Source organism: Athene noctua, chromosome 13 (assembly GCF_965140245.1).
Source record: "Athene noctua chromosome 13, bAthNoc1.hap1.1, whole genome shotgun sequence".
Classification (NCBI taxonomy): Eukaryota; Metazoa; Chordata; class Aves; order Strigiformes; family Strigidae; genus Athene; species Athene noctua.
The window spans coordinates 23,581,309-23,596,736 of record NC_134049.1 but is presented as its reverse complement, the minus strand read 5'-3'; the positions used below and the strand labels follow the sequence as shown (position 1 = coordinate 23,596,736).

The 15,428-nt window shown below is 50.3% G+C and overlaps 1 protein-coding gene across 7 annotated transcripts; it reads left to right on the top strand.

The window, feature by feature from the left end:
- The first annotated feature begins 15 nt into the window (after window positions 1–15).
- SEC11A (SEC11 homolog A, signal peptidase complex subunit) lies at window positions 16–7,187 on the top strand. Of its 7 annotated transcripts, none has more exons than XM_074917369.1 (7): window positions 16–120; window positions 250–359; window positions 2,285–2,434; window positions 5,383–5,520; window positions 6,032–6,151; window positions 6,678–6,735; window positions 6,900–7,187. In XM_074917369.1, the coding sequence occupies exons 1-7, from the start codon at window positions 70–72 to the stop codon at window positions 6,948–6,950; spliced, it is 678 nt and encodes a 225-aa protein (XP_074773470.1). In that variant the 5' UTR covers window positions 16–69; the 3' UTR covers window positions 6,951–7,187. The 7 variants fall into 7 exon arrangements, with proteins under 7 accessions (XP_074773470.1, XP_074773468.1, XP_074773471.1 ...); XM_074917367.1 differs by having other exon boundaries at window positions 5,368–5,520; XM_074917370.1 differs by lacking the exon at window positions 5,383–5,520.
- Window positions 7,188–15,428: the final 8,241 nt, after the last annotated feature.

Below are 15,428 nucleotides of genomic sequence, written 5' to 3'. Positions count from 1 at the left end.
CGGCGGTGACGCGCCGGAAGCGGAAGCGGCGCCGGGCGGGCGGAGGGGCCGCCGCGGTCGGGGCCGGCGATGCTGTCGCTGGACTTTCTGGACGATGTGAGGCGCATGAACAAGCGGCAGGTGCCGAACCGAGGCGGGGCGGGTTGCGGGGGGCGGATCGGAGCGGAGCGGGTCGGGCCGGGTCTGCCCTGCCCGGCCCCGGGCCGCGGGGCCTGACCGCCCCCCTTCCCCCCCCCCCCCCCCCCCCAGCTGTACTACCAGGTGCTGAACTTCGGCATGATCGTCTCCTCCGCCCTCATGATCTGGAAGGGGCTGATGGTGGTGACGGGCAGCGAGAGCCCCATCGTGGTGGTGCTGAGGTAAATCCCGCGGGGAGGGAGGGGGCGATGTGTGCAGACGGGGGCTCGTTCAGCGGTGGCGCCCCGAGGTGAGGCCTTGGGTGGGGGCTGCAGAGCCGCGGGCCCGGCCCGCAAAGGAGGAGACTTTCCGGGGGGATGGGGCGGCTGGAGGCTCCCGCCCCGTCCCCGGCGGCGAGAGGCTCCCTGGGGACGCGTGTTCTCGTATAGCGCCAGGGAAGGGGATGCAGGGCTGGCAGCCTCAGGGAAAAATAGCATCTCGCCCTAAAGCTGCTGTTAGCTGTCTGGGTTGCATGGTAGAGAGGTGGGTCTGAGGAGGGGGAAAGTGGAGGAAGGACTTCAAAGGAATATGGCAAGAGCTCAACCAGGCGTTTCTGGATCATACCAAAACTCCTGGAGGAATGCTCAGCGGTGTGGGTGAAAGGCCTTGAGAAAGGAAGGCCTTGAAGCAGGGGGTGATGAGCCTGTTGCTTGCGGGGGGGGGGGTTTCCCGTATGAAAATAATGTCAGTGGCAGAGCTCATCTTCTCATCAGGGCTAATGGCACTTCCCGTAGTAGAAGTTGTGGTGGCAGAACATCGCGGCACACTGGTACCTCCTGCCGTGCCCGTCTGCACATCTTGCTGCTGCTACAGAAATAGTTCAAATATGTGGGGAGTCTTGGTTAGCGAAAATGAAGTTGAAATCTTTGAGATACCAGGGAATAAACTCATATAGCAAGAAGAAGTTGTTGAGTTCTTTAAATGGGGACTGGCTTGCTGAAATGCCTGGTGAGCTTTATGATGTGTTACGTTACATCCTGAAAAGCATCTTCTAACTCTTCTCTCGAAGCTGCTTGGGTTTTTTCCTGGCCTTCTAGTAAGCAGTGACACGGCCAGGAAAAGAGGAGCCTTAGCTGTACTCTTTTGTACAAGGATTATCACTGTGTGACAAGCTATGTTTTAGGTGTTGCACGTTGCCCTCGCAGAAGTGCTGTGCAGTAGCTGCTCCCACCCTCCTCCTGCCTGGGACAAAGTCCTGTGGCTGAAGTTCTTGGGCAGCCATCAGATGCTGGTGTGGATATTGCACAGGAGTTTGTTCTGTGACCATGCTGGCCTTTCTATTTGCCACACACCATCTGACAAACTCTCTCCTGATGGCTCGTGAAGTACAGGGGAGATGTTTCACCGCTGTTCCTCCCAGTGAGTAAGACAGAGGCCATTGGGTCACATCCCTTCTTCAGCAGTGTGATCTTCTGTTCTGAATAGCAGCTTCTGCTCCATCTCAAGATAAAACACGAATGTAGCTGGTACTTAAAGTTCATCGCTGTGTTTTGTACTGCATTATTTGTTTGGAATTAAGAAGGTTATGTATTTTGTAACAGTTGCCATTTAGAAGACAGGAGAAGAATAACTTGAATAGCAGTGCCTGAAATGAAATCATTAAGTAAAGCGATGAATCACAATAACAAATTTTTAGCACACCCGTCTGTCTGTTCCAGATGGGAATATAAGAGCCTGTATGTTTTCAGTGCTTTGTTCATGAGGATGATCTATCTACCTGCAAAAACTAAAAATGAATTAAATCTAAAAAGCTTCCCACTGCTGTAGTGCTGCCACTGTAGCCCTGTCAATGAAGGGCTTGGAAGTTGAGAAGATGCTGCTTGTCATCAGGTTTGTTGTTATTGAGAAAGCAGAATGCTTTTCCCATTATGTGTTGTTTTAACCCTGACTGCTGGCAGTGCTCTTTTCCCAACTAATCTAAACTGCTGGTAGTGTGGTGATTGAAAATCTGATTGTAATAGAGGTTAGATACCTGCCTGGTTTCCAGGGTGGTTTTCTTAGGAGCTCTTCATTGAGGTTCTTGTAAGATTTTTCTTAAAGGACTGTAAACTCCAAAAACCTGATTCTGAGTGTTTAAACATTATTCAATTGTTCTTTTCTTTTTCAGTGGAAGCATGGAGCCTGCTTTTCACAGAGGCGATCTTCTGTTCCTCACAAACCGAATTGAAGATCCAATCAGAGTGGGAGAAATTGTGGTCTTTAGGATAGAAGGAAGGGAAATTCCTATAGTCCACCGTGTTCTAAAGATTCATGAGAAGTATGTCAAGAATTTGAGGGGTTGTACTGCAGATGTTTAGTTAAATTGTATTTTTCCCCATCTCCTTGAGTGAACGAATGGGCAGGATGTCAGTAACATATCCAGGTGCTGCAGGATTTTCAGACAGACAGAATCTGCCCTCCTTGGTTTACTTGTAAATACCATCCAGCAGAATGCACAAGCTAGAGAGTCTGCCAGCATCCTGGACTCCCCATGCCACTTTGTGTCTCCTGTGCCATCATTTCCATCCCACGCTGCTGTGTAACATTGCTGTGTTCTCTTCGCCAGTGTGGCTGCATTTGTGTGTGTGAATTCACTCTTGTTTGTGGAGGTAGAACTTATGGAAGAAGGATATTTTTGGTGTAGTGTGCATTATTTTAAAGCTTTATGGTCCTGGTTCCTGCTCTCATGCAGAGGCAGGGTGTTTCTTCTCTGTAGGAAGTTTTGTGGTGTTATACTTGGAGTCTCTGTATGCGCTGTGCTCTCCGTGTACTGCTCATTCTCTAAATATTTAGCAGGTTGTGTGTCTGCAGGAATGAAGCACAGTCACTCTGGTTTGGTTGCTGAACAGGGCTTAGTTTTCCAAGCAAGGCTTCCTCTGCAGCTGCGAGCCTTCCTGTTTTGTGGACAGAGCTGTGACTGCTTCAGGCCGGTCTGTGATGATATGAGCCAGCCTCCTGAGGCTTTTCAGTGAGAACTAAGTCTTGAACTGAATCACTGGTTCTTCAAGTCAGGTCTGAGAGGGCAACAGTTGGATGAGGTCCCAGCATCTGTTTCTGCTGAGTAAATGCCAGCTGCAGTATGGATGAACTGGAGCTATACCGGTGCCCAGAGGTCGGTTCTGAGGTTAGGAGAATCTGTGTAGAGGTGGCATTTGAGGATTGCTGTAGTCAAGTGAGGGCATAGAGAGGGTCCCTTCCCCTAAGCGGTCGTAGCAACCACAGCTGCTGTGACACAGACCGTTTGTCTGGCTCCATGCCAGGGTTGACCAGCTTTGTGCACATAAATAGTCCAGCGGAAGTGCTGGCTATGAGAGTGGCACCTCTCCAGTAGGCAGAACAGATTCTTTGCTGTTCAGATTTATTATGTACCCAAAACTTTTAACAGTGTCAGTTTTCAAAGTACTGTTCTTTGATGCCACTAATTTAAAAATAAGATCAGTATACTTGACAAATTTGATATCTAACTTTGCATGGGCACTTTCTGTGATGTCTTGGGAAGTCTTTTAAGTGAAACATCACTTTTCTCCTCCCTTATTGCATGCTGAAGGCTCCAGTGCTGCTGTTTGGGCTGATTATTGAAGAGGCAAGAAAGGTCAGCGTCTTCTCTCTCTGCTTTCAGCCAGTGCATGGGGAGGAGAAGCAGCAATGTGCGTTCTGTGTGGCAGTTCATCTCAGATGTTACCCACCCCTCTTTTTTAGCCTGGCTCTATCTCAATACTAGGTATTAAGGTATCCAGTGCTTTTTTTTAAAAAAAAAAAAGTAACAAGACCACAGTGCCAGCCCTAGATTCTGTGAAGTAGAGTCATTCTCCAGTATTTTAGGTTTCATTTAAATAAAATGACCAAACACAAACCTGATCTTTATGTTAGGCGAGATAAAACTGAAAAATCAATACTGTGACCTGAAGCTGTGCACTGAAGGCAGGACTCAAGTATCAGTTGCTTCTTTCACTCTTTAAAGAATATTTTTCTGGTACAGTTTTGGTATTAGAGTGTCTTCTGAATGGTTGGAGTTTCCCATTTCTTCATGGACTGAATATGAAAACTGAAAAGTCTGCAAAAGGTGACAGCAGTGTCAAAATGAAGGAAAACAGAACCCTTGCTGTGACTTCTTGGCAGCTCAGGTCCCAGTTCACATCAGTATTATTTCAATGAGAAGATGTTTTTTACTTGCTAGCCCTTTCTTCTTTGTTCAGAGTAAAATTGAGTTCATCCTTTGTCACTAAACACAGAGTCTGTGGTCAGAATTTACTTAGTGGTTTAGGTGCAGGCCAGCCAGACCAGATTTCATTCACCTTTCAGACAGCAGAGCAACTATGCTGTGGGCTTCTTGCACTGGTTCCTGATAGAGCATTGAATCTGCTCAGTAAGGTGGTGTGCTCCTACTCCATCAGTCCTCAGAGCTCAGACTACTTTATCTGCGTCTTTGGGTATCTTCATCTTTATCCACGCTGTCTCTAAGCTCCGAGAATGTTTGTTGTTCCCACACTGTGAGCCAAATGTGCTTTGAAGAAAGATGTTTTTTTTCCCCCCTTTGTTTCCTTCCAAGTTTCTTCTGTCAAGTAACAGGCGTTGGTGTTCAGGCATGATGAATACAGCATGAGCTCTGAGGACCTCCCGCCTGCGTTCCCAAGTTGCATCTGATCTGTCGTTTCTGTGAGTAAGCTGACAGAGTCAAGCAACAAGAGCTTCAGGCCGCAGGGAGATGACAGTGGCCGACCGATCCCTCAGGAGTGGCACCAGCTGCTGCTTAGAATTCTGTGGGTGTTGCTGGCTGTCCAGCCAGCTGGATGGAAATGACTGGGAAAGGATGCGGAACGTGGTGTAGAAACTTGGCCATAACAGCAGCTGTTTCCAGGTCATAGCAAAGACAGTATGTAGCAATAATTCCTCTGATTTCTGCAGATTGCAGTTTCAAGCACAAAGTCACAGTTCTTTATTAATAGCCTCCTTTTCTTTTTTACATGGAGTATCTGGTCACTTTTTGAACCAGTACAAATTTTTGGCATCCAAACTATCCTTCCAGAGAGACATGGTTCAGTTTGCACTGTTGTTAGTTCTGCATAGCACCTTCCCTGTCTTGTTTTAACCTGTTACCTGTGAGTTTCATTTCATGCCCTCTAGGTCTTGTATTGGAAGAGGCAGTGAGAAGCGGTTTGATTGTTGCTGTCTGTGTCATTTGTATTGAACTACCATCATATCTCCCATCAGTTCTGTCTTTTCCAGGCTGAAGAGTCCTGGTCTGTTGTTTCTTGTATGGAAGTGGTTCCAGACCTTGTTATCCGTTTCTGAACCTTTGCCAGTTCTTCTCTCCATTTCAAAAAAGGATGTAGGGGGTTCAGAACTGCACAGAGCATTCAAGATGTAGGCACATCGTGAGTTCATGCAGTATCATAATGGTATTGTTTGTTTTGTTCTGTCCCCCCTTCCTAATAATCTCTAAGTTCCAGCTTGCTTCTGACCACTACTGAGTAGATAGAAGTGTATGCTTTAACCCCTCAGTCTCCTCTTGGGTGGTAGAACAGAGCCCAGAACCCACCGTTTGTGTACGAAGCAAGAGAAGCATCAGCATGAGAGAGGTTAAAAGCAAAGAGGCAATAGCTGCACCTTCGCTAGAGATAGCTCATCCTGCTGGTTCTGTTCTTAAACTCTGTGGGAAAGCTTGGCTGGGGCCAGAATTCATTTTTTTGTTGGCAGTTATTTCCCAAACTGTCTGCTTTCCACTGTATTTGACAGTTTCCCTTTTTCATCCTGCTTGAACATGTAGGACACAATTGCTTCTCAATATCTTTGTGTTAGTCTCTATGTGCTTGTTCTAGAACAGCTTTTAATAAGTTCTTTTTCTCTGACTTACCAGGCTCTCTTGTCTTTCCAGGCAAAACGGTGACATCAAATTTTTGACAAAGGGAGACAATAACGCGGTTGATGACAGAGGGCTGTACAAACGAGGGCAGCACTGGTTGGAGAAAAAGGACGTAGTAGGACGAGCAAGAGGGTAAGTGGGGTTGAAAAAGATGTGGCTTCTACACTGCCCTCCCCCAATGGCCATCTGTTAATCCCCACCTCCTCTTGAACTCTCCCTGCTGGGTTTTTGTGACCTGCCTGAAAGCATTTCAAAAGGTACTGTGGAGAGTTAAAAAAGAGGTAGTTCAGTTCTTAACTTGGCTTAAGCAGAGGCATCAAGCTGTGAGCTGCCTCCAGAGATTTTGCTGGTGGATGGACACCGGTGCAAAGGCAGCGCACGCTCAGGTGTGATCAGAATTTTCATGGAAATTGCAAGGCAGAGTCTTTGCAGGCAGGCGAGATCTGAGCAAGGCAGAGGCTAAAACACACTCTGGGAGTGGTTGTCACTCAGCCCCCACTGCCGTGGCTTCCCTGCTTGGGAGGAGAAGCCCCAGGCCTGCTGGCTGTAGCCATCAGCACGCTTGAGTGACCTTTCGTCTGTACAAGTGCCAGGGCAGTGCTGCTCCCCTGTGTGCCCCTGAATACTGTTTGTTTAAATAAAACCTTTATTCTTGTAGATTTGTGCCCTATATTGGAATAGTGACTATCTTAATGAACGATTATCCAAAATTTAAGGTAAGAGTTCTTCCATTTTCTGCCTGCTTCTCCCACCCCAGCTAAAATGATTTAATGAGAACTTTATATGCACAGGCAGAACTGTTTGCCCTGTGTGTTTACTGTGTTACTGCATCTTTAGATGTGAACGTGCGCTCTTGGGTCTTTTCTTCTTTCTCTTACAGTATGCAGTCCTCTTTTTACTGGGTTTATTTGTGCTGGTCCATCGAGAGTAGCCTCTTGCACTGAAGTACGAGGTGAAGGTGCCATGGATTTTTTAGATGAACGTTTTTGGTAGATGATGGTCCGATGTGCCAGGAGGAAGAAGAAAACATGCATTTCAAAGCTTCTTGCCAGTTTGGGTTTGTTTTGTTTTTTTACTGCATAAGGGCGAATGTTTGTCACAGTATTTCCAATGGTTTGTCACATTTTAGCATTTTTAGTGAGTTTTTATATTAAAAATTTAAGCCAAACTGGTCAGTGTTTGTATTTTGAAGCAGAGCTTCCTCTTGAAGTGCCTACAGGACTGTGTCCTCTAAGTCTGTGCCTCTGCTGGGCAAGCGTGACCTCTCCGTGTTCTGGCTGAACTGTTAAATGGTCAGCTGTGGAGGTGGTGTTTTTTCCAATAGAACTGGAATAAAGATTTTGCGTCTTGCCTGATACGAGCCCTGCCACGTTCTTCGTTACTGCCCTGCGGAGTGCAGCCTCGTTGCCCAGTTTCCCTTAGGGGGTACCTGGGCTTTACTGGTGCAGACTGACTCCTAGAGCCTGTCCTCTCTACAGAACAATAGCAGCTGCTCCTCTCATCTGTTTTGGAGTGTAAGCAGTCCTGAGCTGTAGATCTGTTCAATATTTCTATGTTTCTGTAAATAACACTGAAATAATCTGCTTAAAGGCTACAGGGTGTTTTGGGCAGAAAATGGCAAAGGATTACTTTGTGCATAAACTGTCATTGTGGCACTAAGTAACCAAAGAATTGAAATGAGAAATACCCCTAGCTCTATGGCAGGGATGATCTAGTAGGATGCAATAGTAAAATTTCTTTGGTTTTGGAAAGAGGTTTTAGGTCTCTAATGATCCCCACAGCTGGCCACATCTTGCAGCTCACCTGAAAGCTACAGAAAGGCTGAGCCCCCAGGGCCCTGAGGTCTGAAAGAAGAAACCACTTATAGAATCACAGAATGGTTTAGGTTGGAAAGGACCTTAAAGATCATCCAGTTCCACACCCCTGCCATGGGCAGGGACACCTTCCACTAGCCCAGGTTGCCCAAAGCCCCGTCCAACCTGGCCTTGAACCCTGCCAGGGAGGGGGCAGCCACAGCTCCTCTGGGCAGCCTGTGCCAGGGCCTCACCACCCTCATGGGGAAGAATTTCTTTGTGATATCTAATCTAAATCTTCCCTCTTTCAGCTTAAAATGTTAAGCCTTGTCCAGCCCCTCCACTCCCATTGAGTTCCCATCCTGCAGTCCAGGCAGTGAGCTTGCTGGGTGCCCTCTGTGCTGTCCTAAGGACCTTGAATTCCCCCATTTCATGTTCACTGCAGCCAAGGCTGCCCTTGAGCTTCACACTCCCCAACAAGCCCCCCTTTGTTGGTGAGAATAAGGACCAGTACAGCCCCTCTGCTCCTTGGCTCCTCTGTCACTTGGAGGAGGAAGTTACCATCAACGCATTCCTGACCCTCCGGGATTGCTTGTGCTCTGCTGTGCTGTCCCTCCAACAGATACCGGGGTGGTTGAAGCCCCCCATGACCAGGGCTGGTGAACATGGGGCTGCTCCTCTCGGTTTGTAGAGGGCCTTCAGTCTTCCTGGTTGGGTGGCTGGTAGCAGACCCCCACTATAACATCTTCTGTCCCTGCCCTCCCTTTAATCCTGACCCGTAAGCCCTCGGTCGGCTCCTCACCCCTCCCCAGGCAGAGCTCCCTGCACTCCAGCTGGTCACTGACACAGAGGGTGAGCCCTGCTTCTCCTCTCCCCTGCCTGTCCTTCCCAAAAAGCCTGTGTCCTTCCACCCTAACCCTCCAACCGTAGGAGCTGTCCCACCACATCTCCGTGATGCCAGTGAGATTGTAGCCCTGCAGGTGTGTGCATGTCTCTACCTCCTTGTGTTCATGCTACGTGCATTTGCACAGAGGCATTTAGGTTGGGCTCTGATGGAGCTGACTCTCTGGCTGGAATTCCTTTGTGCTGCTCCTCAGGTGCTCTCCTGCTGCCCTGGGACCCCTCTCAGGGCATCTATTGCTGCCACTGGCATAAAGCTGGTAGCAGTGGGATGGTTCCCCACCCACAGCAACTTAAGTGTAAATCCCTCTTCACGAGCTTGGCAAGCCCATGGCTGAAGATGCTCCTCCCCTTCTCTGACAGATGGGCCCCAGCAGACCGGGTTTCTCAAAGCAAGTTCCATGGTCCTAGCAGCTGAACCCTGGCTGTGGCACCAGTCCTGTAACCAGTGGTTGATCTGCTGGAGTCAACTGGCCCTTTCAGAACCCTCACCTTTGACCTTGAGGACTCACGAAAAAGCTACCTGTGCTCCAGAGTCCCTTACTGCCACTTCCAGGGAATCACAGAATGATAGAGTCATGAACTGGCAATCCTTCCTGACACTCCTCAGAGGGCTCCTGGCTGCATTGTTGCTGCCCATGTGAAACAGCAGCAGTGGGTGACAGCCAGTGGACTGACGTGGCTCGCAGCCCCTTGGTGACAGCAGCCCCTGGGAAGAGCCCAGCTGGCTCTCGAGGGTGGCAGGTCGGCAGGCGGGCGGGTGCCTCTGCACCTCTCAGAAGAGTTGCCTACTGCTGTCGCCCTTTGCCTTGTCTTGGTTGTGCTGGTTGTTACACGGAGAGCAGACCGGGCTGCGTTACTCAGCTCCAGCGTCAATCCTGATGGGATGGGTCTTTCCTCTTCAGTCTGCAAAGCACCGTTGGCGTGGTTTGAGCCCAGAGGGCAACCGGCACCACGCAGCCGCTCACTGCCCCCTTCCCCCCAGCACTGGGAAGGAAAAAGTAAAGAAAAGGCTCAGGAATGGAGATGATGACAGTGAGGGATGACTCACCCTCATGGTCATGGGCAGAAGGCAGGCTCCTTAGGGGAAGAAAGGAATGTAAATTTAATTCGGACACTAACACCACCACCACCACCACCTAACAGACAGAGTAGGACAGTGAGAAGCATTGCTACATCTTGAAAACACCTTCCCCCATCCCTCCCTTCTTTCCAGGCTCAGTTTTCCCGATATCTCCACCTCCTTTCCCCCACCTGCAGTGCAAGGGGCAGGGAACTGGGGGATGTGGCCAGTCCCACCACTTCTTCCTCCTCGGGCTGGGGGGGGAACTCCTCATTCTTCTTCTCTCACAGGAGACAGTCCTCCACAAACCCTCTCTGACGTGAGTCTGTCCCACGGGCCGCTGGGTCACCCCTGCATGCTTCAGTCCTCCCAGAGCCCAGCTACAGCAGCGGGGGCTTCTTCCCAGAGTCCAGGCCTTCTTCAGGCGCAGCCGCCTGCTCCAGTGCGGGGTCCTCCATGTGCTGCAGGTCCCCACCTTCTCCACTGGTGACCTCTTGGTTAGCAGCGGGGGTGGCCCTGCCATCTCTCTTCTCTGACAGACCTTCCCCCCTTCTCTTTCTTCCACTGTCCTCGGTGTTCACACAAATGTTCTCCTTGCAGCTGCTTCTTACAACTCCAACTCCTCCTCCCAGGTTCCCCTTCTTAAATACATTATCGCAGAGGTGCAGCCACCATCACTAATTGGCTCGGAGGTGGGTCCAGCTCGGAGCCAGGGGAGCTCTGAGAAGCTCCTCACAGTAGCCCCCTCCCCTGCTACCAAAATCCCACCCCACACCCCCCCAGTGCAGAGCGGTTCTGCAAAGGCACATCAGGCTCGCGGGGAGTCTCCCTCCTGCAGGTCTCTGCTGTTGCAAGGTTCCATTGCTCTGCATTATTGCCCCCCGCTCCACTCCGCATGTGCCGGTGGGGCAGTTTCTGGCCGTGGGGCCGTGGGCTGTGGGTCCACTGCAGGCTGGGCTTGGAACCAGCTGTTCGACGACTCCTCAGCCTGCTGATGCTACGCAGCCTTCTCACCCCCCCCGGCAGCTCAGCCGCCCGCCCGGGTGCACCTTTCGCAGGCAGGTCTAAAGAGAAAGGTCTGGGCACTCCCCGCAGCCTGGGGCCTGCACCGCAGCCTCTCCCCTCGGCAGCTCCGTCTGCACGGAGGCATCGCCCACCGCTGGGGTGCTGGTGCAGACCCCGGCCGGAGCTGCAGCCTTTGCTCTCAGCAAGCACCTGCCATCCTGCCCGCGGGGTCAGGCAGGGTGAGAGCCCTCTCCCTGTGGGCATGGTCACAGAACAGTGCCCCGGTGCTGCGCTGTGCGAACTTCAAGCCTCTCCACTCAGCCAGTGGATTGTCCCTCCTTCCAAGAGCTGCCCTCACACAAACTGCCACAGCGTGCCCTGTTTGCCCACCCTGGCTGCTGGCCATCCCTGGGGCTGCCCTTTGTGGGAGCAAGGGTGGCCACCATGACTTCTGGCCCTGTCCACACCTCATCAGCTTTGACTGTCATGAGAACTGACAGCTCCTGGGGGTTCCCGCAGCTCAGGAAACCTCCCCTCGCCTGCTGTGATACCCCTCCTGCTGCAGGACGAGCCTGCACCAGAGCTGGTCCCCTCAGCAACCTCGACTTGTCACCACATGCAGCAGCTTTTTTCTAGGCTCCTCACTGGGGATAGTGCTCCTGCCCGTGTAGATGTGGTGTCAGAGAGCCCAAGGAAGAGGTACAGGGCAGAGACTCTGTAGTTACCAGCTTTGACATAAATTTGTGCCACCTGCACTGAGTGACCATTATAACTCACCTCCGTGGTGTCTGTACTGACTCACGAAAACATTTGATATCCCCTTGCCTAGGGCAGATCTTCACAGGAGCTGGCAGTGGGGGTACCGGTGCCGTTGCTGCCTCCATTCGAGGCTGCCTGACTCCTCTTCTGCAGCTCACTTACTGTCCCCTTGCTAGGGCAGCTCCCCCCGGGCAGTGGGAGCCTGTCTCCTCCCTGTCTTGTGCTCTCCTTTCAATCTTGCAAAACCTACAGATGGTTCAAAGCTACTGTGTGTTGCTTCAGGTGCATCTCACCACATCCTCTATTCCCTCCTCCTCATGACTGCTCAGAGATTCCACAGCAACGGGGGTCATTCAAGATGATTACTGCTGCCATGCACACAGCTTGTGTAGGGTAAAAGTGGTCAGGAAAGACAAAGACAAAACCCAACAGGGTGTTATGGTCTATTTTCAGTTTCTGCATATGTACATCTTCAGGATGGTCAGGACTGTTCCGTCTATGGAGGTGAGTTGTGCTCTTAGTTATGTCCATGGGACCATTCTGCTTAACGCTCAGTAGCTGGGCTGACCTGTGGTATCCCAACACGAGCTGGTTTAACTGGGAGGTTTGTGCCCTAGGTAGGATGAAGCAAAAAATCATGTTTTGTTTGGGGCACTGCAGTCCATGAACAGGTCCAGGCCCTAACACTGATGTTTGGGCCTGTGCCTCTTCAAGTAATCATAACTTAGTAATAGAAAATGGTAATAAAATCCCTATCTCCATCTCCCAGTGCTGGAGCCCTTGAGAAGAGAATTTGGACACAGAGTTTCTCCGAAATGCTTGAGTCACGGATGAGATGTTTTGTCAAAAGTCAAACCTGGGCAGCAGCGAGGGAACCCGAAATCTCTCTCTGAGCTGCCGTCACCATGGAGCACTTTTCCCGAGGATTTGGAGCCGCGTGTCTGCCTTTGCAGGTCGCACTGAGGCTGAGTGTTCCCAGGTTTGCATTTAGCTTAAACTGGCTTTGTGCATAAATTGATTTTTAACTTGGGCTCACATAAAGGTTGAGTTGAGCTCTTCTGAAATCTGCTAATCAACACCTCCCAGGGAAAACTCGCTGAAAGTGCTGCTGTTGCTGTTCTTTGAGTCCTCTCACTTTCACACCCTTTGCAAAAATCTGAGCAAGCAGCGGCAGTTGTGTTACTTCACTGTGTTAATTTAACAAAAAAGGCTAAAATACGAAGGATTTATGATTACAGAGCAAGGATTAGCTCTTAAAGAGCATCTGCTGAAACCCCAGTTCTGACAGAAAAGAAACGGTCATTCTGAGGCGTCTGGCAGTAAGAGCCACCCGTCCTGCCGGGGGCAGCAGCACCCCTGGGGCTGGTGGCAGGTGTCGGCACTCAGCGGAGCCAAGGACACACGCTCCCTGCCAACAGGGGTGCAAACCCACGCTGGGGCACTTACAGGAAGGTGTGCTTTCCCAGCCGTGCTCTCACATGATGCCGTGTGAAGTAACTGAGCAGGAAGCGCTTAAAAACCTGCCACGTGGTTGCAGCAAAGGGTGAGATGAAGGCCGCTGCAGCCCAGCTTCAGTGGGCTGCTCTCTCCTGGGTTTGCAGATGCTTTAAGAACAGAAACAATTGCCCTGAATCAGGGGCTGCTGTGTGAGATTTGGGAATTCATCTCTACAGCCTGTGTTCTGCCTATTTTCAGCTCAGTGTAGCTGAGAACATGGTTCTGTGTTATCTGCAGTCGTGAAATGAGGTGTTGGCTCTAATTAGAGCGAGGATAAATAATCCACTCACAGCTCAAACACCCACCACCTCCCGCACTGCCTCCCACATTCCCTCCCACACCCCTGTAACTGCCACAGTGGGAAGAGAGGGTGCTGGGCACAAGCTGGAAACTGATAATGTGGGGGCAGGATGACAATGAGTTGTTGCTGTCTCTGTCCCCGCCAGACTTATTCTGCTTTGCTGAGCAGAAAAGCTACAGAGCGTGCAGGATCTCTGGTTCAGCTGGGTGCTAATGCTGAAATGTTTGGTGAGCACTGCTGTGCTCCCACAGAGCCAGGGGTTTTGCTGTTAGAACTTGATGTGTCTTTGGTTTTTATTTCAGTTTTCTTCTTCTTTTTTTTTTTTTTTTTTTTAAAGGTGAAGCTGTCTGGCCAGCTCCAGCAAAGCCTTTGAGACTTGAGGCTTAGGAAAGTTGGAAATCTTTGTGTCACAACAGGGATGGGATTTGTTTGTAAAGTATGTGGGTGTTGACAGGTCTGGTTTATAAAGGAAAAAAAAAAAAAAGAAAAAAATCTGGCAGGACTAAAATTGCTTCTGTCTCTGCTGTGGTTACAGCCAAACAGAACAGGTTTTCTGGTAGGCAATTTCATTGCTTAATTACTGTTCAATCACATCCGCAGTTCAGGGCACAGATTCCTTCATTGGCAGGAGCTGTTTCACAGAGCAAAGCGATGCTGGGCTGTTTCTGATTGTTGCTAGAATTTTGTTGGGTGACTTTTTTTCGTATCAAAGCTAAATGCATAAGCAAAAGCACGATGGATGTGAGGTGAGCTGTGAGGAGTAATGTACTGGAAGTTGAAGCTACTTGAGACAAGGGCTGTCTTTGCATGTTTACGATGCTTGAATGCATGGCTGTTGGTTAATCGGTGATAATCATCCAGATCTGACACTGCCCATTGCTTAGCAGTGGTTTCTAGGGCTCGGGTTTGTAAGATGACCAGGTGCATGATTTCTTTAATGGGTAATCTCATGGTAGTTTTCCTGCCCTTAAAATCAGACAGGTCAACCTTATTTTTCCCAAGGAGAATCTGCAAGGTGAAGTCTCGTCCCTGCGTGGTTAGAAGACCACTTCCTGCTGGAGAAACTCATGAATGCAAACCCGGCGTGCAGCTCCCAAACGGGCCAAGAGGAGATGAGTGTTGGCTTAGTCAGAGCAAGTCACTGGGGATCGCTCCTGTGCTGAAGCAGGGGGAAGGCAAAGCAGATGTTCACCTATCCCAGGCTGAAGACCCACGCGATGCCAGTGACTCGGTGACTGAATCGATGAGGAATGTCCTGGTTCCAGACTGCAGGGTGCACCTGGGTGATGCCAGAAGGGCACAGCCTTTGCCGTGCCCGTCAGGGACCGTCTCATTGCTGACTGCTGGGAGAAGAGAAACAGCACCTACAATGTGTTTTGAGCCAATTGAATTGCTTCCTGCCCCTTTGACCTTCTCCCCTCCCTTTGTCACCTGGACCCTGGTGCTCCAGCTTGTGCAGCCGTCGGGAAGCCGCAGGTCTCTGCAGAGAGAGCCCTGCCAGCCTGGTGCGTGTTGGAGGCAGGAGGGGCGCAGTGGCTTTCCTGGCAAACCTGCCTTGTTGGATCCACTCAGCCGTGACTGGGTAGCTTCACTGCTGGTTGATGGTCTGCCTGGCAGTGAGGAACCCCTCTTCATGGTAGCAGCTTTTCTGCTGCTGTGTGCTCATCCCTACTTACCTCTGTTTCTGTAAAAAAAACACCAGCTCTTTCATGCGTAGTCCTGCCTCCCCGTGAAGCAGGGCCTGCCTACGTGCTGAGTCCTGCTGCTTGAGCACATCGTGTGTTAAATTATTCCTGCCAATGGGGCAATTCATACACATGTTCGGTTCTAGCAGGTCCTTTGAATGCTTGATCTAGCAGAGCTCCCTAAATCTTGGGGGAAATCAAGTATCTCCACAGAGAAGAACTCTCTCAATAGGGATGGACTAGATAATGCACCCTCTGTGATGCAGGATGGAGCAGACCTGCTCTGTCTCTTGTTCCCTCTGCCCAGCTCCTCAACTCTTCACTTTTTTGCTCCTTCTCTTTAATAATTTAAAACCACTTCCTGGAGCTCTCTCTGCCACATAACTTGATATTACCTTTCTTTTCC